Below are 25,739 nucleotides of genomic sequence, written 5' to 3' on the forward strand. Positions count from 1 at the left end.
AAATAACCCTCACATATCTACGTCTTGGTCATACGCGATCCACCCACGACTACCTATTTAATGATACGAACCTATTAGTGTAACACATCCAAAGAATAACTCGCTAGTAAACACATCCTGAAAGAATGCACCTCAAAGAATTGTACACCGCCTACAAGGACTACTGGCAACTATATTAGGTCTGAATTGGGAAACTGATAACGTACTTGCTTTCATAGAAACTATTCATGTCCAAAACAAATTGGGGATATGCATGTATATTGTTGGCTAATAACAAATGGCTGATGCGAACAGATAAACAAAAAATATCATACTTCTTTGTTTAAACTTGGAATTTTATGCATTGAATTAGTTGAAGATGAAATGTTTTTGACCATCCAAAATAACAGAATATGAGTTGATTATTTTATCCGTTAGCGGCAGAAGTTTTTTGGACCAAATGTTCTACATTTTCTGAAAAATGTAAAAAATGGTTATGAACCCGAATATTTCAATTATGCAGAAACTAAATCATCATTAACTTATAGTGTTCCATTCAACCGGGTCGGTATACACCGAACTGAATATAAAAATTTGGTTTTCATTCCTCCAGACTCTTTCACGACGTGTAATCCAATAGGGTTAACGATATTTTTCCGGCACGGTTCCGTAACTTCCATAATGAGCAAATTTTCAGTTAATTAAATTCTCCTTGCCGCTGTATGAGATTTACCTGTACAATTAATTCCGAGTTAATTAAAGAAGATGATAACGGAATTTTTAAAGGTTTATTTTTTCAAGGCGAAATTTACGAGCAGTACACGTTTCGGAGGAGCTTTCAGAACACAGCTTGGGAATCTAGCATCGATAAAAAGAAGTAATGTATTCATATACTTTTAAAAATTATTTCTTTGTAAGGTTCGAATTAATTGAAAGTGTACATTTCCAACTGTCAACCAAAATATAGTCTTCTGGTCTATGGCTATACACTGCGGAAAAACTCAAAGGAGACAGTACCGCATTCAGAAACTGTATCACCATTTTAGATGAATGCAGGGATCTGTCGTTCAAGAGATAAGCCCAAGCGAAGGTAAGAATCTCCCCAAAAAGGACTGTACATAATGAAATTCTGTTTACAAGTAGTTAAAGTGAGTACTAACAATCCGCCTAATTGTTGTATAAAAATATATTTCAAAATTTTAATTATGTCTAATTCAATACGTCTTTGATTTAATGTTCGAACTGTTGACCACTCTCATCCATACAGTAGTAATGATTTTGTTCGAAACGTTCTCGCATACTCTGAAGTGGGGGTGATTCTCGATCATTCTTTACAGCAAATCTACCAAAGATGTTAGTTTCTCTCAACAGATTCTAATTTCAAAGAAAACACATAAAAAAATCAAGAGGTGGCTAGTATCGTATCTCTGCAGACCAATCAGTGCCGCTTCACTCAATGTTGGTCTAAATAGGTATTGTAACAAATTAATGAATTAAATATCTTAAACAAATTTATTTCCAACAATATTCCTCTAATCACAAACTAATTTATTTATCACAACACTGAGCAACTGAGCAACTAATGCCTAATTTATGTCCACTATTTGAATTTCTCTGGCTAGCCACCCGATTCACTTTTTGGACTGCCCTCTTGGGTCGGGAATACGTGCTTATATCGTTAACGGTCCTTTCTAGAATTCTGTAGTCAGTTCAGCCCTAGAATGTTACCGGCAATTTCCGACTGCATTCTTTCGCGGTGATGTCATGTTTTTGTTCCATGATTCGGCCGGCGTACTGGTCAGGAGCGGCTTCTGATTCCTTACAGTATTAATGAACCATCGTGGTGTAATGCCACGATACCGTTGATTTTGATCATTAATTTTCATGGTAATGGATTGGAAGACGATTCAGTTTTGAAGAAGAGACTATCTTTCTTAAATATAAAAAAACGACGGTATCTCCGTTTTTTCTGAAATGTTGACACACCTTGTGATGAGTTTTGTTTCGTTTCAATTCGGCCTACTTGTATTTGGTTTTGGACGAAACCAGTATTGTCCTTTAAAAAAAATGTATTCGAATGAAATATTGAGTTTTAAGGATCTCTACACATTCAGACTTCTAATATTTGTTTGAAATGGAGATTCTGCTTATAGGAGTCCTTTGTATTTATTTGTATAGCAGCCTTGAGCGATTAATCTTATCGTTATTATATTACCAAATATGAAAATGACATTTCCAACAATTTACGACATTCCTAAAAAAAAATTCATATCAACAAGAAATCGTACGATTCTCCTCCATTTATAAATTCGAATGATTCCTCTCGTGAAAAGTCTCATGAAAAAGTTAATGTATTTCATTAAGACGCTTTTATTAGCTTTACTTGTATGTTTGTTTGTTTGTTTGTAACCGACTCTTTTGGACTCGATTTTGATTAACTTCAAACGGACTTTGTACACTTATCAAGAATCGTTGACAATACAATGATTTCATAAGTTTATATCATCCAGATCGCCAGGATTGAATAATTTTGTCACAGTGTCTGTGTGAGAGCAAGTGAGACAATCACACTATCTGCGCATGCGTATATGTTTTACATTGAAACAAATGGGCTTGAAATAGCAAGCCTAACTGATAAATAGAAAATAAATGATAGTTTGCAAAACTGAAAAAACACGCTTTATAAACAACACAGACTAAAAAAAAATTCGAAATTATTATTGTTGTTAAAAAGCGTGAAGTGCTAAATATCCATTGTTATACCTAAATACTTGGTTAGGAACTGTTTGCCAGATTGGAGCCATCATAAAAATATAATTTAAAGCATCCCGCGCTCCTTTACAACCAAATTAATATTTTTGGAAATAGATTCATTCTGATTTCAGACGTATCAAAAGTCATTAGTTACAGCTATAGGACTTATTATCGATGTTGAACACAATCTTGAATTAATTTCGAATTATTTTTTATTTTTTTGTTATTGTTATTAAAGCATGTTTTTTAGTTATTCAAACTATTATTTATATCAATTATTCGTTGAATATCAATTATTCTTCTACAGTTTCTGCTAAAAGTTATATTTGATCAAATTTAATGTCAGCTTCAATTTACAATTTACAAAATTAATAGGAAAGAAATACTAGATTCAACACGTCCACTACCATGAAAATTGTCAACTGATCCAGATGAGATAGAGTCAACCTCAATTTGTTAGTTCCGAAACTTGAACCATTGGGAATTGGATAAAAAAATGCAAAATTGAAAGTTATTTTGTAAATAGTAGCCAATGAATATTACTGGAGTTCTATCCAACACAAAACCGTTATTTTTAACACCTCGACACGTGTTTCAATCACCAAGTGATCATCTTCAAAAAGAAGATTGAATCTTCTTGAAAATTAAATCTTCCTCTTGCAGATTGAACCTTCCTCTTGAAGATTAAATCTTCCTCTTGAAAATTAAATTTCTTCATGAAGAGTAAACCTTCCTCTTGAAGATGATCACTTGGTGACTCAAAGATATTTGAAACAGTTTGAGGTATTCGTGACGCTGAGATTCTTCAGTCCAATTTAAATGATTTCAATAAGGAGTGTTTGTCATAAAATAACATTCTCACTTTTTAATGTTACTATGAACATCTTTAAATTTTCTCAAGACGGTGAAATTCACATAATTGCTTTTATTTTCTTAACTCACATAGGTAATGAGCTTCAGCTCAGTTACTCGAATTTGTTTCATCAAATAGGTTTGCCTGTTGAATAAATAAATAAATAATAGCGTTTTACTTACCTATATTATGTGGTCAATAAATATCTTTGGTCGGATTTCATTCTGGGTAATTGAAATTGGTATTCTTTCGGTATGTTTCGGTCAAAATTCAATGAATTTTCATTCGTTTAGTTTATAATAATAGGAGTTGAGTGTTGGTCAGATGTTCCATATTTTGTTCTGGGTTAGAACATCCTGTTTTTCATTTGTCTGTTATTGCTATAGCTATTCGACATTTTATAAAAAACAGTAGTGGGTTTTTATGAAAATTTTATTTGTTAACTCAATCATTCATCTATTCACAAGGTACCTGGAGCAGGAGCAGTGTTGAGGTGGTGGCTGAAAGCTAATGGGCCTTCTGGAAGAGGGGCGGTATGAACTGAACCTCGAGTAGCGGCTACATATCTGAAAATAAAAAGAATAGTGTGATTTCCTGTTTGATTTCAATTAAACCAATTTTTAATGTCAACAATACTAGATACTAGGTTATGTATATTTCAACAATTGCTCAAAAAATTAATTTCATGTTCGTCTTACCCAGTTTGAACAGCAGGGGCAGTATAAGCGATTGGAGCATGGGCATATGCCAGAGGAGCAGCATACGGGGCAGCATAACCGAATGCAGCATATGGAGCAGCATAACCGTATCCGTAGCTATAAGCTTGAGGAACTACCAAACCGGCAGAGGCAACTGCTACGCAGGCAAAAAGAGCGACAAAGATAGCCTGAGAATAAATAAAAAACAGGTTGAGTATCCAGATCCAGATCCAGCTGCTATTGGTATAATTGCTTTATATGAAGACATTTTTTGAAAAATTTCTAATTCATGTTTTTATCACATTCAAAAATAACAACATTGGCTCTACCCTGTGAATTTGATAACATTCCATATCATATATGAATTTAGTGAATTCGTTAATTGAAATGTATGTATATAGATATAGGATAGTTGATAACGTATCATTGAATACCCTGGGTGGTGGATGGAAAGCAGAATGCGAATACTTCAGTTACTTATACTATATCCATTCAACAAACAGAGTAACTCAAAGTTAGATGCGTGATCAAACCATGATCACCAAGTACATTTGCATCTTTTGGGTAAAATGAAGAAGCCTCTTTACGCTGGCCCGATTTAACTGCAATCGGTAGGCGGAATTCATTGTTATAGTTTCGGATTGATCAGTTACGTTTTGAAGTCTGTGATGTAAACATATACGGTATGTTGAAGTTTGAAATTTTTGAAATGTCAAGTACTGATACGGCTGAAGAAACTTCTAAACTTCTACTTATACATTTTTTCTGAACTCATCCCATATTAAAAAAATGAATGAAATTTCAGTCATTCCTGTACACGCAGCCTTGTCTGGGAGATCTCGTGCACACGATAATGTTTTGGAGCACTATGTTACTTGGTTGGACAGAGTAAAGGTGCATCTATCCTCAAACTGAGGGTAATAAAACTGTATGTAAACTGTAAATGATGTTTAAAATATATTTTCCCAACACTACTCATATTTTAACAAGAGTTGAACTGAAATATTCAGGATAATACTTGTGAAAAAAATTTTGGACAGAAATTGAATGAATAATCAATGATTAGATTATTTTTGAGTCATTTTCAGTAACTATTACAACCAAAGCTAATTATTTCTAGAAAAAAAACACTGCTATAATTATCTGGCGTATTGAAATTATGAGGCCAATTTTGGGTATAGAAAATTCAGTTTCAAATACATTTGATGTAACTTGAAGGTAGTAACGTCGAATAAATTATGATGAATATTACTGGAGTTTTTTCCCAACCCCAAACCGTTATTTCAACACCTCGACACATGTTTCGATCACCAAGTGATCACCTTCAAGAAGAAGATCAAACTGCCTATTATAATGCCTGATAATGCCTATTATTTTTGAAAATAATTCATATCCTTAAGAGAAGATAACTTCAACAATTTAATAATCAACTGATTATTCACAATTAATAATTTTTGTCTCACCTTCATTTTAATTTAGAGTATACCTAGTTCGATCACTCGAAAAACTGTATAATGTTTGATATTGTCGAGATTTGTCTTATATATTATCTTGAACCAAACCCCCTTCTGGTATTCATCAACTTGAAATATCAAAAATGAGGAAGCAACCTTGAAAATTCTTTATTTATTTCATGTTAATCGTTGGGTGTGGTAGCTTCACTTGATCGTTTCGTATATTTCAATTTCGTGTATTCATTTCACTTCTGACTATCAGAGTTAACCTTACATTAGAGTTTATTATATCCAGAAACATTGCATGTTTATATCAAGCAATTATAATACTGAATTACAATACAAATTGAGTTTTCAGTCGGATATGAATTTCGCTAACTGATGCATGAGCCTGATTAATATTTCCTAAATTCGAAGAGGAACTGTAAAATGGTTTAACAAAATTTTGTAATATTTGTTTTGACATGTCATTTTCAATTGCCATTTTAGTTGTCAATAAATTATTGTCTGATTTTTACTAATGAAGACTCCTATGATGAATTGATGTGCTCTCTGAGTTGAATCTTTCCCATAACCTTAGTCCGACTCCTCAAAGGAAACTACTACATCAGAAAACAAATTGTAACTTAATGGATTTTTTTATTTGTGCTCTCGAAACTTTGCATGCAAGTGTGATCACAATAATGAGCGTGTATCTTCTGATAGGTTAGGCAAGGCACTAAATATATGAGTATACTTGATTGACTTGATAATTAAAATGAAATGTGCCATTTTAATTGTGAGTTTTGAACTGAATTGTAATTTTTGAAACTATTTGGGAAATATCGCTAATCGATCTCTCAATGATTAGGTGCGGATCACCAATCTAGACAACTTTGTACGTCCTCATCTAATCTTGTATATAATCTATGGAAAAGTTTTTCGTATCTATGAATATTTACAATTTTCTGACATATCTTAATATTCACATATTTGAGAATAGTTCATTGGATTTTCTCGATTTCGTAAAACCAAAACATTTCTGATTTCAAGTTTCTGACTATCCAAAACAGTCCAGTTTCTATAACTTTATAGATGAAACCTAAATAAGAACTGCTATTTTATCTAAATTTCATTAGTTCGGACTTCCATTGTCTAATGATATATAAAATGATTTGAAATCCCTAAAAGAACCAATACAAATTGATATAAAAAAAATAGCTGAAACTAGCAATGGAAGTCAGAAATCATGAAATACTTCGAGATACATGAGAAATAAGAGCTGAAGAGAATCCGATTATATTACAGACGTTGATTAATGCTATAATACTACAGGCTTGACGTTTGAGAGTATTAAAATAGAAACACCTAAAAACATAGGAACTGAGTGGTCAACTCCACCGTATATTGTTGAGTCCGATTAGAAGGCCAACTCTACACCAGAAGGATTCCGAAACTGTCATTTCCGAAAAAGTATATTATCAGCACAACCTATAAGAGTACACCTAGTCACGCAAACACTTTTTCGACTCCATTTAATTTTCCATGAATTCCAAAAGCTGCTTCTAAAAATGAGAATGAATGAGAAATATGGAAAAGCCAAGAAAATAACAAAAAGCGACAGCAGCAAAGGATTACCAGAAGTGACGATAACAATAAGGAAAAAAAAATAGAAATCTTAAAACAAGACAAGACAGTAGCAAAAAATGTGTATTCGAGTAAATCTTCATTGTATGAGTGAACACGACTGAAGAAGCTACTGTATACTGAAACACGAGTTGCGGTTCTGTAAACTATTTTGTGAAAATCCCACAATGAAATGTCATCGCAACTAAATAAAAATTACAGTGCTATAAACTAAATCTTCTTCAAGTTATTTCCTAGTTTGAATTTGTGTTGATGATTTTGTTCTCTTGTCAGTTTTTTAATGTAAGATTTCTGGTATAAACTTTCATTTATTCGAGTTGAGTGGTATAAATTAGGATACTAGAACTTCAAATTTACGTTGACAGACTGATTTATATGTTATATGATGATATCACGCCCGAGGAAGCCATTGTATGGCGAAACACGTGTTGCATTTTTGTTAAACTGTCTAGTGAAAATCACACAATAAAGTATTTTTAGAATACGTGATTTATATGTATATGTAATATTAACAAACGCTTTTTTGTTTTCTAATTTGAGAGTTATTTAGTTATATATTCTATCAACGAAGTTGTAAAAATAATTAATAATAGTATTTCACTTTCCTACTATACAGTGTGTAAAAGCCAAATGGAATACAGTCATTATTTAATAATAATAATGTGGTTACCAAAATTTCGGTTACGGTACATATTTTAACAAAATCCCGAAACACGTCAAATTTAAATTATAATTTGACTTACTTCAACGGAAAAATGGCACCCCTACCTTCAACTCCCGTCGAATGACAGGTACAACCCCCAATTTTTGAAATGGGAAGTATAAGCTTGTGATATATCGTTTGAAATGTCTCTTCATTCTCTATTCAAAAATGTTATCGCTATCAAGTTCATTGCAACACAATTAAGGTGAAATAAATTAAAAATATGTGGTTACCAAAATTCGATAAGATACTCTTAAAACTCGTAACTTACTTCATGTTGAGGTATTGATAATAAGAAAGTGGGAAAAAACCATAGCAGTGTTCTTTTTTGATGGTATCCTCAAAAAAACTGTGAATAATTTCCGTGGCAACGTTAGTTTAAAACGCATTGTCCACTTGTTTTTTATGTTACAACATTAGTTGTCAGTATTTTGATTCAAGTTTAAAGTTCCTTAACTTCAAGTCTGACAAATGGTTAGAATAACGGGAATGCATAAAATAACAGTTCTACTAATGATTGGTTACGGAGATAAAATCGGAACACAACAGGGAGTAGCTCGCGCCTATTTGATGAGAAATTTCCTTATTAACCACCTATATCTCAAAGAACAATGAGCAAAATAGAGAAGCAGTTTCGCGAGCTTGGTCATGTGGGCCAGATAACAAAAGCAGCTGCCAATGAAATGAGTGATGAACTCAAACTAGATGTGTTGCTTGAGTTTGAGGTAAACTAACATACATTTAGTAGACAGGTATCCACCACCCTCAGTGTTAGCCATACATCGATAGTATACATATCAAAAGACAATAAAATGCATCCCTATAAAATGATATCTATTCACAAGTTCATGGAAGACAATTCTGATAGAAGAACTTAATTATGTGAGCAAATTATGGACTTGTTGGATAACAATATCATCCAATTAGAGGACGTTATGTTTTCTGATGAGTGTATTTTGTCTCCTAGCGGTCATGCTAATTGGCAAAATTGCCGCTACTGGTCAACGGAAAAATCTCACTGGATAAGAGAAGAACACACGTAATACCCTCAACAGGTTAATGTTTGGGCAGGGACTGTGTGAAACCATATCATTGCTCCTTTTTTCAACTTGGGCAACTTGAAAGGCGATGATTATTTGGCACTACTTCAAAATGATGTCATTCGAAATTTAGTAAATATATATCCTGATCCAGAAAACCATCCAGTTCCAGTGAATACGATATGGTTTCAGCAGGATGGGGCATCACCACATTACCAAGTTAATGTCCGGCAATACCTCGATACAACATTTGCCAATCGGTGGATAGGGAGAGAAGGATCGATAGAATGGCCAGCGCGATCACCTGATCTTTCATCACTAGATTTCTTTTTATAGGGATATGTAAAGAGCAATGTGTACAAAACTAATCCTTCAGATTTGAATGACTTGCATCTACTTCGTTAACATCCATAGTTCTTTTTCGTATTCTACATTTCATTACGTTTTGCATTACATTTTAGTTTTCGAGTGTATTTTGTTGAATTTCGGTAACCACATGATTTTATTTATTTTATCTTAATTGTTGTAATGAACTTGAAAGTGATAATATTTTTTAATAGAGAATGAAGAGACATTTCAAACGATATATCACAAGTTTATATTTCCCTTTTAAAAAATTAGGGGTTGTACCTGTTATTCGAAGGTAGGAGTGGCATTTTTGCGTTGAAGAATGCCAAATTATAATATACATTTGACGTGTTTCAGGATTTTTTTAAATATGTACAGTAACCAAAATAATGGATTTATTCCATTTGGCTTTTACACACTGGAGAGCAAATTTACAGGTGAGTTGGCATGACATTTATAAGATGTTTACTTGGATGGTGAAACGCGCTTCGGAAAGCGTATTTCAGTTCTGATGTTTGAAAACAGTGCTTGTTTTGAATGTTCTATGAATTTAAATTTCAATATATTTCCTTCTGATAATATTTCTATTAGTATCTATGTATTGCAAATTATTCAATACATATTGTCGTTTTTTAATTGTATAAATTTCCATTCATTCATTCATGTAGTGGTTAGACTCAAGCGTTAGTCAGACTTCCTGGAATATGTTCTCAGTGATTACTTGAACACAAATTTTTATATTTCAGTGATTCGATGATAAATAAAAAACTCTAGTTGGTTTTCAGTAAAATTTAATGTCAACTCAAACATTTATTCAATTATAAGGTACCTGGGGCAGGAGCAGTGTTGAGGTGGTGGCTGAAAGCTAATGGTCCTTCTGGAAGAGGAGCGGTATGAACTGAACCTCGAGTAGCGGCTACATATCTGGAAATGAAAATGTAATCCCAAGTGAATATATATTCATGACTAATTCATAGCCTGAATTAGTGGCCTGGGAAATATTTCAATCTTTTTCTATCCTAATGTCAAAAAGTTCAGTTGATAGATATTCAAAGGAAATTCTTTGTATAGGTATTTTCTCAAACATGTATATGCATATAAAAAATCGCTCATGATATTGAAAACATTTTATATTATGAGACTTACCCAGTTTGTACAGCAGGAGCAGTATAAGCGATTGGAGCATGTGCATAGGCCAGAGGGGCAGCATATGGGGCAGCGTAACCGAATGCAGCATATGGAGCAGCATAACCGTATCCGTAGCTATAAGCTTGAGGAACTACCAAACCGGCAGAGGCAACTGCTACGCAGGCAAAAAGAGCAACAAAGACAGCCTGGAAATAAATAGTTCAATTTACTTATCGAATTTATAATAAATTAATGAAAATAATCAGTTCTACAAATTGTAACTGGATCATTTGCCTATGGCAGACATACTTCAAAAAATTCTCACTCAAAGATCTTTTACTTTACTTCCACTTTGTCAGCTTTCAATGAATAACGTAGTTTTATAATATGATGGTGAATCATTTTTCAGTATTATCATTTGAAATTAAATTGGTGAAGATCACGATGTATTTGGACTTTGATAACTGAGAACGCCACCCATAATGTGTTTCAATGAAACATTCAGGTCAACTCAGTTTTTCAAAGCCCTGCATATGATTGAGTTTCATTTTTGAAAATATAATAACTATATTGTTGCAAATTGAAAGGGTATAATTTTAAAAGAGATTCATTTTTGGGAAAGAACGTTTTTAGCTTTTTATTTCTCCATATTATGTAGGAATCCTGTGAGTGATATCTGGTTCGATTCCATTACGAATGTTTGGAATACAAACGGAATAGAAAGAATGTTTTTCATATACTTCAGCGTTCATATAAAAGTTTTTGTTTCGCAAGTATTTTTCTTTCATGTAATTTAATGTTTATATGAAAATAGCTGTTTCGAGAGGTCTTTTTTTTCCAGTTTGTTTCTGAAAGTTACTTCTTTGCATGATCTACACACCTTTTTTTCAAATTGATTGCTTCATTCCTTTTTTGTATCAAGATGGAGAAGCAGAAAGCCCAAAACATTTCTTTACCAAAAATATATTGCTGCAATTTTAAACTCCTCGGAGTTAATACAATTTTTTGCTTCTAGGTGAAAACAAAACACTTCTGAAAATGAATTTTTGAACCCTGAATACTATTTTACATATGCGAATAATTTATAAAGACTTTATTACATAAAAACCTTTTAATATAGTCCTGCTCATACGTAATTGTGACCTAAGCTGCTTCTAAACGAGATATAGTCGTACATTCACCATAGCCTAGGAATTCAATTACATTTCATATCATCATTCATAATATACAGAGTGGGTCACTGTGAAAACGAAACGTATTTTGCGCTTAGACGTGTCAATCTTCATGTTTAAGGAGGAATTTTCTGAGCATGTTCTCAAACTTGTCATTGCCAATATTTTGGGAGAGTACGATCCAATCGTTGAATCTTGAATTGAAAGTGATATTTCATGAAAGGTCATCAATGTTTTTCATCGCTACCTATGTTTTGAAACTTGATACGCTTTGTTTCTCCACATCAACTATGAGAAATCGGCCCACCCCTATATGTAACAAGTTTTGGAAACTGTCATACCGAGATTACAGTATAATTTGAAAATTGCAAAAACTTGACAAAAATTTAATCACTAGTCAACAAATCTGACAAATTCAGTAGTTATTTACATAACTGATCATTTCTTGAAAGTATTCGCAATTATCATTATTATTAGTTCATTAAAAGCCCAACATTGGGTAGATTTTTTTCAATTTCAAATACGTTTTCTGAAACGTGAAGGTAATATGATAAGGTAACATGTTAAAAAATTGATAATGATTAGTTTTGAAAATAATTCGTGATATGACTCCAACAGTACATCAAACTAGAAATAAATTTTATCTTACCTTCATTTTACTTTAGAGTATACCTAGTTCGATCACTCGAAAAACTGTATAATGACTGATATTGTGGAGATATGTCTTATATACTATCTTGATCCAAACCACTTTTGGGCGTTCACCAACTTAAAAATTCCAAAATCAGGAAGCAACCTTGAAAATTCGTTATTTCAAGTTCTTCGTTGGGTGTGGTACCTTCGCTGCTCCATATAAAATCAACAAAAAAGTATATTAATTGATGACAATTGACCAGTTCACCTTTGGCATTTTTCGCTATTTTCATGACTGAGAGTTAATAATGGTAATTATTTAGTCGCGGGGACTGAAGAAACAACCATATGAGATTTGTTAAAAGTGTGGGAAAATATCATCAACAGGATGACTTGACAGTATTACACTTCATTTTCATCTATGCAGTCAAGCTGCTGTAAAATAATTTCATGAAAATCAAAAGATAAGTACTATTCTAATCATTCCCATATTGATTTCCATTTAAGAGCCATTGGGACAGCTGTTTCAGCCTATTGGCCATCGTCAGTACCGGGCAGGGGGTCCTCTATTGAAGACAAAATGTTATTAACCAAGAAAAGTACTTAATAAAAATAACTGCGTAAACGCAAGCGAGACATATAATGATTTCTATTCAGGAGAGGTGCATATGACTTGCACCAGGTTCAGGTGAAAACACCTTACCCCTTGCCTCTCATGTAGACCAACGACGTTGTAGGTACGTGTAGCAGATACCCAACGAAAAAACACCAACTAACCCAGCTAATGCCGCACTCACGGCTCACGGTGTAAAAGAATCAAGTTCTTTTGATATTTGGCTAGAATTTAAAAAATGAAAAACTCTCAAATACAATAAAATTTCCAATGACATAAAAATGAAAAATATCGATAAACTTAGTATACAAGATTTTCTCACCTTAGGTTTCAATTTCAGCTCACCACCAACTACCAAAGAGGTGAATATACCAAATTTACTCTCAGATATTTTAAACCTGATAACTGGGTTTTGTGATAGCCAAAAATTGTTTCAGAGCGAAAATAATAAATATTGTAACTGACTTTTTCCAGAAACCCCATGGTAATAAAAATTATCTTAATATCCTATCTGGAAAAACAAAAAAACAAGAATAATTCATAACACAGGTCTACAATAAAAAATTGTTTTGATTTCGTTAACCGGTCTTTATGTAGTTTTTTGCGGTGATTTCTAAAATTACATTTGTTTTTATCTATCAAGTGAGGTTTGCCTACAAAATAAGGATGAAATAATCGAAATAGTACAAAAAACGAGGAATTTTGGATTTATTTTTATTATTTCAACATGAAGTGAAAGCAAAAAAAATGCTACATAGCGAAACTAAGCATAATAGTGATACACAGGTGTTTGCAAAGTGATTATTAGTCTTTGTAAAAACGTTTTTTTTTTCCGTCAAAGCTTCTTTTGATACTTTTTCGGTTGTGTTCTTGTGAATTTTCCCTTTTCAACATCCAACAGTAGTCTGCCATCATGTTAACATTCCACCGACCTTGGTATCTGCGTTCCATTTCTTTTATGTCTTGATGGAACCGTTCTCCTTGTTCCTCACTTACAGCCCCTAGATTTTCGGCAAAGTAGTCGAGATGTGAGTAAAGGAAATGGACTTTGACACTAGTTTTGTATCAATTCAACAACCAAAGTTTTGTAGTTTGGGTCTTTTTTGTTTCCAAAAAAACCTGTTATAACAAGTTTAAATGAATTCCAGGCATTTTTTTCTTTCATTTCCATTTTAGTGACAAAGCTTTTATCTTTTAAAAGTTTTCTTATGTCAGATCCAATGAAGACTCCTTCTTTTAGTTTAGCATCGGATAGACCAGGAAACTTTTGAGAAAGATACTTTAAACAGACTCCTTCTTTGTCTAATGCTTTCACAAACTGTTTCATTAGCCCCAAATTGATATGGAGTGGTGGAAGTAAGATTTTTTTAGGATGCACTAAACTTTGTTTTTCAACATTTTTAACTCCAAGAATAAGACCCTTTCTTATTGGCCACACCTGCTTGACATAGTGTTGTTTGCTGTCACGGCTATCCCATTCACATAGGAAACATGGAAACTTAGTGTACTTAGTGTACTTAGTGTCAACTTCGTTGACCTAGTAACATTGAAATAACTTTCAAGTCTCCACAAATGGTTCACTTATGATCAGAGTAGCTGAGCTTATTGAGAACAAATTCAAGACTTTCGTAGCATTCTTTCAAATGGACTGAGTTTCTGACAGGCACAGAAGCATATTGGTTCCCATTGTGAAGAAGTACAACTTTCAAACTTCTTTTTGATGAATCGATGAAAAGTCTCCATTTCTCTGTTTGATTCGTTATGTTCAACATTTCCATGACGCCGGGTGCATTGTTGCAGAAAACTAGGTCACCCTCTTGTGTAAAAAAGGGACAAATATCCTTACTCTAAATCGGTACTATGAAAATGAAACACCGGAGGGTAACATATGTCTTTCTTCAAGTCTAGACCTTAAAACTTCTGCTGAGTCCTTTGGGAGGCACATATCTCATACTAAATCGGTCAAGTCTGATAGAGAGAAAAGTTCAGGGTCATTGGTACCTGGATCGTAGCTGTCATCACTGTCGCTACTATGTGTTTTTGCGTCTAAATCGTCTAAAATGTTGTCCAAAGTATCCGGAGGTAAAGGGATTGGAGAATTAGGTCCATGAGGAACAGGGCGAACAGCTGAATGTATGTTGGTGGGGTATGAAATATCCTTTCTGTTTTAAATTGAAACCTTGCACTGAACAAAAACAAAAATAACAGTCATCACTGTGATTTTTGGGCTCTCCTCAAACCATGGATACTCCAAAACGAAATGATTTTTTCTTATCTTGAAACCATTGTCTAAGTTCTTCAACACACACAGAACACACTATATGGGGAGCCCAAGATTCATCTTGGTCCCCTATTTTGTTACCAAAGTATGCAAAATACACCTTCTGGACAAAATTACAAATTTTCCTTTGTTGCTTCTTGATAGTATAAGATCCACGAATATAACATAAACTGTTTACATATCCTCTAGTAGCCATTTCTCTCGAAACGGTAGCACAAAACTGTTTGATATGTATACCACAATGGCTGGCTCCACTCTGATTGAGTCACTGCCTGCAACTAAGGTCCCAGTTAAGATTCATTTTGTTATTGAAATGAATAGATTAAAACCGTATTTTATCTTGGATATACACTCACATTGTGTACTAACTTGTTCATCATAAAAGTTCCATAATTCAGATTCAATTTACCGCCTATATAGGCTATATAATACAGAAACATCGAACCCATACCGAACCTAAAAACCCATTTAATAAGAAAATTTCAAATGAAATTTGTGACTTATCTATAGGTGATAGAATATTTGTACTATTTTTTCCGTAATCTGCACACAAAATACTGTTAAAATCACTAGTTGAATGTCCTACGTCAGACACGTTTCTTACTATCCTTTCTTTTCAATACATATTTAATGTTTCGAGATATTATTTTGTCTTCGTGTAATAAGAGTACTATTATAATTTATTTTTGTTTCAGGTAAGCAAATTCATTTCCGTCATTCAACAAATGTTGTCATCTGGTGCCATTGGTGAGTATGAGATAATTTGAAACAGTTTCGCATTCGCATAAAGACGCATTTCCAAATTCCAACATTAGATAAACATCACTCGAAGTAATCCAAAATTGAAAAGCTATGCATACCGCTCTCTAAATTCTAAATTTCACCTATTTCCTTGTTTTCACGCCATTGCAATAAATCTCCACGAAAATACAAAATTACTCTGGAATATTTTTTCTAACGACTTTCCCTTCAGCGCAACACTCGGAGGGTCCAACAACTTTCAGGCAACTGCATGCAGCCCCCCATTCTCTCCAGAGAGCCGGCGTGCCTCCGAATACAATGCCGTAGCACTAATTATCAGTCCGCCCCAGGCAAGCGGGATCAGAGACTGAAATCAAAGAGTGACGCTATTCCGTTATGTCTCGAGATCACTTCTTCCGGTTATGGCACTTGTTTGTCAGTTCAATTTCACTTCACATCGACCCTCGGATGTTTTTATCCTCCTGTCTTGCTGGAGGCAAAACCAGGATTGTTGTAGACGAACATACGATTAATTTTATGGAATCTCAAACGGTTGAAAAAAATGCACAGAGAATACAGTATGAATACTTTCTCTCTACTTATCATTTGTTTTGGTAGGAGACATATTTCTTTGGTCCAGGAACTTCAATCTTCTACGCATGTTTAACAAAATAAGTAATTATAAACCACCATGATCTTTCTTTGTTTCACTTGTTTATCTTGAACTTTCAATAAAGACTTCCGACCCCGTAGGTCGAATCTCATTTTTGGAATACCATATACAAGATTGAAGAGTTCACAAAATGATTCTCAGATCTCTATAAATATTTCGATTTTCAGTTTGATAATAAAATAAGTTTTCAACTCATATTTATATTGCTTTAGTGACGACTCCACAGTCGTATCGTCACTCCATTTGGATTCCAGGACATCGGCTACGGAGGCACATCTTCACCGGCAGCTGGAGGTTGAGGTGAGAGTAAGCAGGTACAATTCAATGCCACAAAAACCCAGGCATCGATTTTCTCCGAGAAAACAAATGTCTCCGAACCGGATATAATAATGTCAGGTCAGACAATTCCGCTTTCTAATTCGATAAGTTTGTTGGGGGTTAAAATGGTCTTGTTACAATCATGTCGCTGGAATTGCAAAGGCTACTTCTCAAAAGCTCGGAACACTGTTCCAGGAACCAGAAAACTGTACACACGTCAGCAACTTTTGATGTTTCATAAAGCTCAGATCAGACCTTCTTTGGAGTATTGTTCTCATGTATGGAGCTCTTTCCCCCAAACATACCCTGAAGTTGCTGAATTCAATCCAGAAAAGAAACATCCGCCTGATTGGAAACGCGGCCATCACGTGCAACCTTGATAGCCTGGAACATCGAAGAAGGGTTGGAGATTTGTTTCTGTTCTATAGATACCTTCACGGGAAGTGTTCTGGCACATTTGATTTCACCAAGAGACCTCTCTTGTTGGAATCAGAAATACGCGACGGACTGTTACTTCTCATCGTTTTAAGGTTCAACTCAGTATACCTCAAACTTCGCTGCTTGAGAACTCTTTCATCTGAAGAACTGCGTTGATGTGGAATAAACTTCCTGATAACGTTTTTCCAAATGGATAGATTTAATCTCCAGCGATTCAAATCCAATGTGAATTGCCGCTTTCGGACAAGCACCGCTCTGAGAGCGCCATAAGGATTTTCCTAAAGTGCTTGTGTTTTGTCCTTAAAAAAATACATCTTTGGCAAATAGAATGAAAAGGAATGAAAGAACAAAGATTTATTGAAGTTGAAATGACGGGGTCTGGCAATTTGGTAGGCCACCTAAAGAATCATTCCTGCACACTGAACTAATCCTTTTATAACTGAGTAATGCAATGAATAGATGTTACAGTTTTATCATGTTGAACATAAAAATGGTGTTTTTCTATGTATCTTGCTGGGAATTCTCACCTGCCACAATCTGAAAATCACACTATTCTTAACCCAAGAACAGTTGTATCGACTTTCATGATTTTTGGTTTATTAAATCTGTCGAGGGCGGACCTCGATAACTTTCAAAATATTTGAAAAATCAGGAAAGAATATATTAAACCAACTGGCAAATCGTGCTAATTTCAGTGTTTATAAATCAATAACGTTTAGACCCACTGGATTTGTTTCCGACCGAAATAGCAGAATAAAGGAAAGGAAATTGTCGATATTCGTGAGGTTATGAAGTTGTCATGGTGCTCGCAAAGACAATTGTGGTAGTAAGATTTGTGAGAAATTTATTATTTTATTGTTCTCTTAATATTTTGTCATAACGAAATAATACATTTTTCTTCACTTAACTCTAGTTATTGTGAAGATCCTAACAATTGATTTGTGAGTTTTATAAATTTGGCATTGGGTTTTCTTCAAGGTATTCATACTTTTACAGCAGATATCTCTCATGACACTTGCACCAGAACTGTTCTTATTGTTCTATGGTTTCAACATGGACGTACATAATGTAAACTGAATTCCATGACATGTGTCTTTGTCATGTTTCTTGTCTCTCTCTTTTTAGTAGCAAGTGCATGGTCTCATACCGATAAATTATAATTTTCAACACATATGTTTCATCAACAAATAACAAGCTTTTCCCTGAAGATGATAATAAATTTTATCGAAATATTGGAAATATTGGGTGAACAGCACTTCCGTCGCAAATATACTTATTAAAGTTCAGATCAACTATCTGGAAGGTGGAAATTCCCACAAAAAAAGGTCAATGAAATTATTCATTAGTATTTTTTTGGCTGCTTGATGTACAGTATCGCAATCATTCCAAAATGGAAGAAATTATATTTCAAGTTGTCTGCAAACATATGAGTTTTCTTCAGTTAGAGTCTCTCGCAAAGAGCATATATTCTCTTTATCATATTTTTCACCTTATAAAATTTTATACCTCGTGTCATCATTCTAATACAAAATCTAAAATGAATTATCGATCAATAAACCCTCGTCACAAAGAACTGGTCAACTGAGATTATCATTCCGTTAAAAAAAAGGAATTCAAAACCTGTTCGAAGTGGAAAGAATAAAGGAAATGCTAAATCCCTTTCAATACATAGATTTACCCGAGTTCTGGTGATACATTGGTATATATAAATTACAAAGATATAATTTTAGGAGAGATTAATTTTTGGGAAATAAAGGTTTTGGCTTTCTACTTCTCCATATCGTGTAGGGATCCTGTGAATGATATCTGATTCGATTCCATTACGAATCTTTATAATACAAACGGAATAGAGAAAAATGTTTTTCGTATAATTCAGCGTTAATATATTTGTTTCGAAAGTATTTTTCTATTATGTAATTCAATGTTTATATGAAAATAGCTATTTCCAGAGGGCTTTTTCTTCCAGTTTGTGTCTAAAAGTTACTTCTTTGCACGGTCTTCATATCTAAGTATAGAATTGATTTTTCAAATTGATTACTTCCTTCCTTTCTCTGGAAGATTCTCATATTTTTTTGTATCTGAATGGAGAAGTAGAAAGCCAAACTTTCTGTTTCCCAAAAATTGATCTTTCCTAAAATTATACCTTTTGAATTTAAACAAGATTTCTATTGCTGGAATTTAATCAAATAAGCCAATGAATGTTATTTACGTACTGTTATCGATGAAATGAGTGGATTCAACTCATTCCGTGACTAAAGTCGTGATTTTATGAATTAATTGAGTGTTATTCGTATTTGCTACTAAAGAGCCGATAAGGCAAGTGCCTTACGGCGAAACATCGGATGTCTAGTATTTCATGTGAGTAAAATTTTACTCCTTTCATTTTGTTATATTGTGTAGGAATCCTGTGAATGATATCTGGTTTGATTCCATTACGAGAATTTGGAACACAAACGGAATAGAGAAAAGTGTTTTTCGTATAACTCAGCGTTCATATGAAAGTATTTGTTTCGAAAGTATTTATTTGCATGATCTACACATCTTCGTATAGAAAAGGAGAATTCAAAAGCCAAAATCTTTCTTTCTCAAAAATTGGCATATATCCTACTCAACAAGGAGATTTAGAACATGCATCGATCAGGGGTACGAATGAAATGACTCATGAGTGTCACCAGTTTCATCACAATCTGTTGTGAAACGAAAAGCAAATATTCTTCTATGAACATGAGGAAACTAAATCATACCTTTGTGGGATTATAGATTCAAACACAATATTCCCTTCATTCAAATCAAAAGTATTATACCTATTTAGTAGTGGAATTGGCCGCGGTGGTAGTGCGCCCGACTCACGATCAGAAGACCGTGGGTTCGATTACCGCCTCGACTAGATATTTTTCTCGAGAATAAAACTCAAACCGCCATCACTGAACCTGTTTGCTGATAGAAGGAATCCAGGAGAGACATTTAAATTTCTCAGTGTTTGAAAACTCACTGAACATTCATTCACCATTTTAAAACACATTGAGAACAATAACCATTTGTAAAATTGATATTAATGATTAATTTATAAACATTCACTGAGCAGCCATTTTAGTAATCTGTCATAAGGCAGAGAACGTTGTGGCATTTTAATTTCAACAAGGTTATACCACGGAACAGCAATTATTATAGAGTGGTACCTTTTTGTGTAATTCCATTCAGGATTTAAATTTTAAGATATTTTTCGCAAGTGTAGGTAGGTTAAGGTTAATTGTATTAGTGCCATAATTTTTGAATTCAATATTATATTTATTATCCTCTTTTGAAAATTTATTTGGCACAATATTTTTGAAAACATAATGAAGCAGAGAGAATTGAAACTTTTTATGTTTTTTAACACTTTCATTTGTAACTAACGTTACTGCAGTTTCGTCCTCTAAGAACATTTTGAAGCTTATACATTCAACTATAGAATAATGTATGAGTTTAAAAATGTTTCAAGTCTCTTTTCTTCACAAATATATATTTTTGGTTTTTAATAACAACTTTATTGACATACAAATTTCTGTATCATATCCCACTTTCTAATTATTCCAAGATCTTCAATGAACTTCAAGAAATTTGGTTTATTCAAAATGTACACTTTCAACGGTAATCATTTTTCCCTGATTTACCTACAACACCCAATGTTTTCAAATCAATCCATCTTTCGATTATGATGTATTTCCACTTTCCGAATAATCGAATCCTAGCACAAGTAACACAATCAGAGAAGCTTCCTGTGTACAGGTTTCTGTTGTCGATATTCCTTTTCGCGTATCTTTGAATGTGACTAGAGTGATTGATGGAATTCAACTTCGTCGCTCGGCTTGTTCTTATAATTCGTAAAAAGTTCTACCACTTTGACGCGTGTGTGCACACAATACAATGAAATTAATTTGAGATTTGAGAATTGAAATACGAAAAGAATACGTAGTGAAATTCTGTAAAATCGGTATTTTATCTTATTGCTATGATATAGATATAAAAAATATTGACAATAAAAATCATCACGTTGACATACAATTTAAATTTGAAAATTTCTCACCCTTAATATTTTCCTTCGGGAATCATTACGAATAATCGAAAATACATGTGAAGTTTGTAAGGAAATAAATATTCAAAAACAAAATTTCTAAACATGCATCTATTTTAACGTACCTACTACCTACACAGTAGTTTCTGGCAGATGCCTACCACATAATTGAATGTTCAGCGTAGTTTTTCCAACGATCAACCGAAAAACTATCTTAGATCTGAATAATATTTTATATGTGCCTGAATTTTAGTTGATATCAAAGTTGATCCAAAGTTAATTTCACAAGATCTCATACATTTGTCGTTGATGAAAAGGAAAAGTGGAAATGACAGTCGATAGAATCAATGAACTGTTTCATATTCGAGATAATCACTTTGACTTATCTCAAACATTATTACGTTTATCCCGTGAGTTAACCAATAATTGATCATGCTGTACAATAATTAAACTTTAGCTAAGCTAAATAAATAAGCTTTATTTAAAACTAATTATTACAGTTTGTGGTATGATTTTCACTTTAAAGGGTTTTACAAAAACCGCGACACTTGATTTGCTATACAATAGGTTCCTGAAGCGAATTATATTTCTCGTTCACACAAAAGGGTTTTTAAAAACTTTTTATTTGAACAGAGTAACAACTAATAACTATGAAATATAAGTACTGGCTATTACAAATCAATTGAACCTATTTATACATAAATTATTGCCGACTTTGCAGATATCAGCAAAATAATTGATGTCGTCTTCGGGTCATCGAACAATATCCTGCTGATGTAAGAGGTTATCGAACTGTAACTTCTCCATCCCCTGGGGAAGTCTTGTAAGGGACGAACAAGACTGAAGATGATGCTTCGTGTTCGGGAACTGGTGGATCATCATTGGATGGTTCTTTCTTCGTTTGCCTTTTCAATCTGTAAATTACGTATAGAATGAAGATGGTGATTGAAATGTAAATGGGAGTCATCCAGAAATGGCTATTATCAGATTGTCTGGTTTCTTCTGGGATGAGTTGTAACCTCTCTTCTTCTAGGGTCAGATGTTGTAGTTTATCCAGGGGAATCTTATCTAATTTCAATGGTTTGAATTTCAGCGAGGAATTGATGTGAGCTGTCTTGATATTTGGTAAAGTGAGGGGTTCGTCTAATATGACACTTTTGGAGTTTATGAAGGCTTCGTTGTTGGTTTTGAATTCACAACCTGGTGGAAGTTTTATCAGATGCACTCCTTCCAGAACCATAACTTTCGTACTGGAACAATGTGTAGATATCTTCGTGGCCTGTGGAAATATTCCTATGTAATGGGCTTCTGACATTTCCAGAATCAGTGTTGCATTCATCGAAACTGGAACGTGTTCACATCTTGCTTCTTCATCTGTTATTTCCAACATCTGGGTAACACAGTCAGGGGATCTGCCAGTATCTTGGAGGAAATTTTCTTCGCAAAGGTAATCCAGGCCAATTCGTTCACAAGGTGAATTTAGGTACTGGTAGAGGTAAGGACTGACTGTTAGGTAAGGAGTTGGTGGAATGATTATTGTCGAATTTTGTGTAGGAATGGGAAATAAGTGGAAGTAGGTGAATGTATCAGGGAATATTAAGGGAACATGAAGAATGAATACGATTTTATGATCCGTGTAGTAGGCGTCTATTTTGGTGACGTCGTAGTATTTATGAATGTCGTCTTCCTGGTTATAGAGTAACTGGTTTTCTGAGTGGTAGGTGAGCAGTGTCCTTACGATCCAACTCAAATCTTCGCTTTTGAGGACGCTGTTATGGACTGTATTGATCCTTGCCAGGGATACTGCCATTTCTAAGTCATTCAGTGTTTGTAAAATAACTTGAAGTATCAGGTTGATTTGATCCAATACGTTTCTGGTTTCCAGATAGTGATTGAAGTCAAAAACGAGTCTATTGAGATCGGTTTCAATTCTCTTGACTTCTATTGAGATGGTATCTTGATTATGTGTTAATAGAGAGATGGTTTCATTGTAGCTTTCCATTATTCTTGTGTTTAAACTGATGTGTTGGTTCACATGACTTATTATGTTCCTTTGGTTGTTTTCTAGGGAAGCAATAGCATTCTCATATTTCCTTGCATCTTCTTGGTCCAAGTTTCCAGAAATTGCTTTGATCACACTTCCTAAGCCATCTATGAGTCCTCTTTTGGGTCTACTGAGAGGATAAAGAGTCTGTAGCTTTTCCTTGGCAGTTTTCAGTTAGTACTTCAGTCCTTGATCGAAATTTTGCAAGTTGAAGAAATAAGGGTCACTTAGTCCGTTACGAATTGCTGTGGAGACGGCATCATATTGGGATTCTATAGCGAATATCTCTTCGTGGATGGGTTGAAGATCGTAGTAGTGGATGAAGTCGTGGGTACTAGTCTTGATCTTTGCTTGTCCCATCTTGAGGGGAAGTAGTCCCGGATTTGTCTTGAGGTTCTGGATTTCGATCTCCTGTCCTCTCGTCAGATGAAGACTGTAAAGGGACGAAGAATTTAGTTATCTTATTAGGCAAATGTCTTATATTTTTCTTATGGACGTTTGCATTTTCTGTCTCGACAGTTACTGTTTGGTCTTTTTGGATGGATTTTGGGAGGAAGGGTGGTAGCAGTTTGTTTCTTTTCACTGTTTTTCTTGTGTACACCTTGGTACAGGGTTTGTAGGTAATAGGAGTTTCTCTTTTCTTGTTTCTCTTCTCTATGATATTTGTTTTCTGTTTCTGTAAATCTTCGTTGATTTTCCTATATATTTCCTTCGTTTTTTCCCTGTGTTGTTGGACGTAGTTGTTAATCAAGGCTCGTCTTATGTCGATATCGAATGGGTCTTGACTATTGAGATGTCCGTTCAGAATATCCATAGGTTTTTGTCTTGTTGCTGAATGGATAGAGTTGTTGTATCCTAGGATGGCATAGAGCATCTGTTCTTTGATGTCTCTTTTCTTATGCGTATCTCTCAATATTCTCAAGTGCTCGATCAATGTGGAATGGAATCTTTCGACTATCCCGTTTGACTGAGGGTTTTCTGGAGTGGTATAGTGAATGTTGACTTTATGTGTGTCAACAAATTCTTGGATCAGTCCATTTTTGAATTCCCAACTGAGCATGGTATCTTCTTTTATTCGGGAATATTTCTTCTATCACCGTTCTTGCTGGGTTATAGTTTACTCGTTTGAAGATGACTTGGTTATTGAAGACATTGAGAGGTTTCTCTGATATTGGTATTTCTAATATTGGACTTTCTCTGGCTGTATGGTTGGTGATGCCACTAGTATCTTCGTCTGGGGTAACTTCCGGGTTCAGGTTCACGCATTCCTTGTCTCCTTCGGTTGGGGGTTCATTCTGAATTTCTTGTTCTTGCAGTATGGGGTCCTTATCTTCAGGAAAATGGTGATGAAAGCAATCTTTAAACAGATCGTTGATGATGTCATCTGCAGACTCAGGAACTTCTGATGGAGGATGGTTGAATAGAGATGCCTTGTCGTCGTCGTAGTTTGCTTCATGGAGCTCCTTTGTATGTATCTCTATTCTGGAGAGCGCATCGGCGTTGGTATTGCTTGTGCCTTTTTTGTAGACCACTTCGTAGTCATACTCTTCTAGCTTCAGGCGCCATCGGACCAGTTTTGAGTTTGGATCCTTCAAGGAGAAGAGCCACTGGAGAGGACGGTGATCTGACAGAATTTTGAATTTTCTGCCGAAAAGATACGGTCGGAAATATTTGGTGGCCCAAACTATTGCTAGCATTTCCTTTTCGATGGTAGAGTACTTCATTTCAGTTTCGTTCAGGGTCCTGGATGCATAAGCTATTGGCTTGTCTTTTCCTATGGGTCCTTGGGATAGAACGGCTCCTATGGCGAAATTGCTGGCATCTGTGGTCAGATTGAAGGGCTTTGTGAAGTCCGGATACTGTAGTAGTGGTTCATTGGTAAGCAGGTTTTTACAAGTTTGAACACATTTTAGGAATTCTGGCGTATGCTCTATATGGGCATCTTTCTTGAGACAGGAGGTTAACGGTTTGGTAGTCTTGGCGAAGTCCTTGATGAACTTCCTGTAGTACCCTAGAAATCCTAGGAATCCTCTGATTTCTTTGACAGTTCGAGGTACAGGATAATCCATGATTGCTTTGACTTTTGCTGGGTTTGGTTTTATCCCATTTGGAGTGACAATGTGTCCTAGAAAGCTGACTTCTTTTTTCAGGAATTCGCACTTGTCTACTTGTATTTTGAAACCAGTTTC

At 34.4% G+C, this 25,739-nt stretch overlaps 2 protein-coding genes and 1 long non-coding RNA gene across 3 annotated transcripts in view; 1 reads left to right on the forward strand and 2 right to left on the reverse strand.

Annotated features, from left to right (window-relative positions):
• The window catches only part of LOC141479991 (uncharacterized), a 489,980-nt gene extending 472,992 nt beyond the window's left edge, over positions 1–16,988 (forward strand). Inside the window, exon 3 of the long non-coding RNA XR_012464105.1 lies at positions 15,978–16,988. This is a non-coding gene — a long non-coding RNA (uncharacterized lncRNA). The remainder of the gene's footprint in view (positions 1–15,977) is intronic.
• On the reverse strand, positions 4,001–5,858 carry LOC111516232 (uncharacterized). Its single transcript, XM_023172410.2, has 3 exons — positions 5,748–5,858; positions 4,285–4,472; positions 4,001–4,152 (listed from the first exon to the last, which is right to left on the reverse strand). The coding sequence occupies exons 1-3, from the start codon at positions 5,751–5,753 to the stop codon at positions 4,047–4,049; spliced, it is 300 nt and encodes a 99-aa protein (XP_023028178.2). The 5' UTR covers positions 5,754–5,858; the 3' UTR covers positions 4,001–4,046.
• On the reverse strand, positions 10,230–12,563 carry LOC141479990 (uncharacterized). The gene is made up of 3 exons (XM_074169656.1): positions 12,405–12,563; positions 10,602–10,789; positions 10,230–10,379 (listed from the first exon to the last, which is right to left on the reverse strand). Exons 1-3 carry the CDS (start codon positions 12,408–12,410, stop codon positions 10,274–10,276), a joined length of 300 nt encoding a protein of 99 aa, XP_074025757.1. The 5' UTR covers positions 12,411–12,563; the 3' UTR covers positions 10,230–10,273.
• Positions 16,989–25,739: the final 8,751 nt, after the last annotated feature.

The sequence above is a fragment of the Leptinotarsa decemlineata genome, unplaced genomic scaffold (genome assembly GCF_025532065.1).
Source record: "Leptinotarsa decemlineata unplaced genomic scaffold, Ldec_3_MD MMD2_P_RNA_scaffold_5, whole genome shotgun sequence".
Classification (NCBI taxonomy): Eukaryota; Metazoa; Arthropoda; class Insecta; order Coleoptera; family Chrysomelidae; genus Leptinotarsa; species Leptinotarsa decemlineata.

Excerpts from the sequence above, each read along its gene's own strand:
- LOC141479990 (XM_074169656.1), bottom strand. Across the intron at positions 10,380-10,601 it reads GCTCCTGCTGTACAAACTGG|ATATGTAGCCGCTACTCGAG; the intron begins GTAAGTCTCATA and ends TTTCATTTCCAG.
- LOC111516232 (XM_023172410.2), bottom strand. Across the intron at positions 4,153-4,284 it reads GCCCCTGCTGTTCAAACTGG|ATATGTAGCCGCTACTCGAG; the intron begins GTAAGACGAACA and ends TTTTATTTTCAG.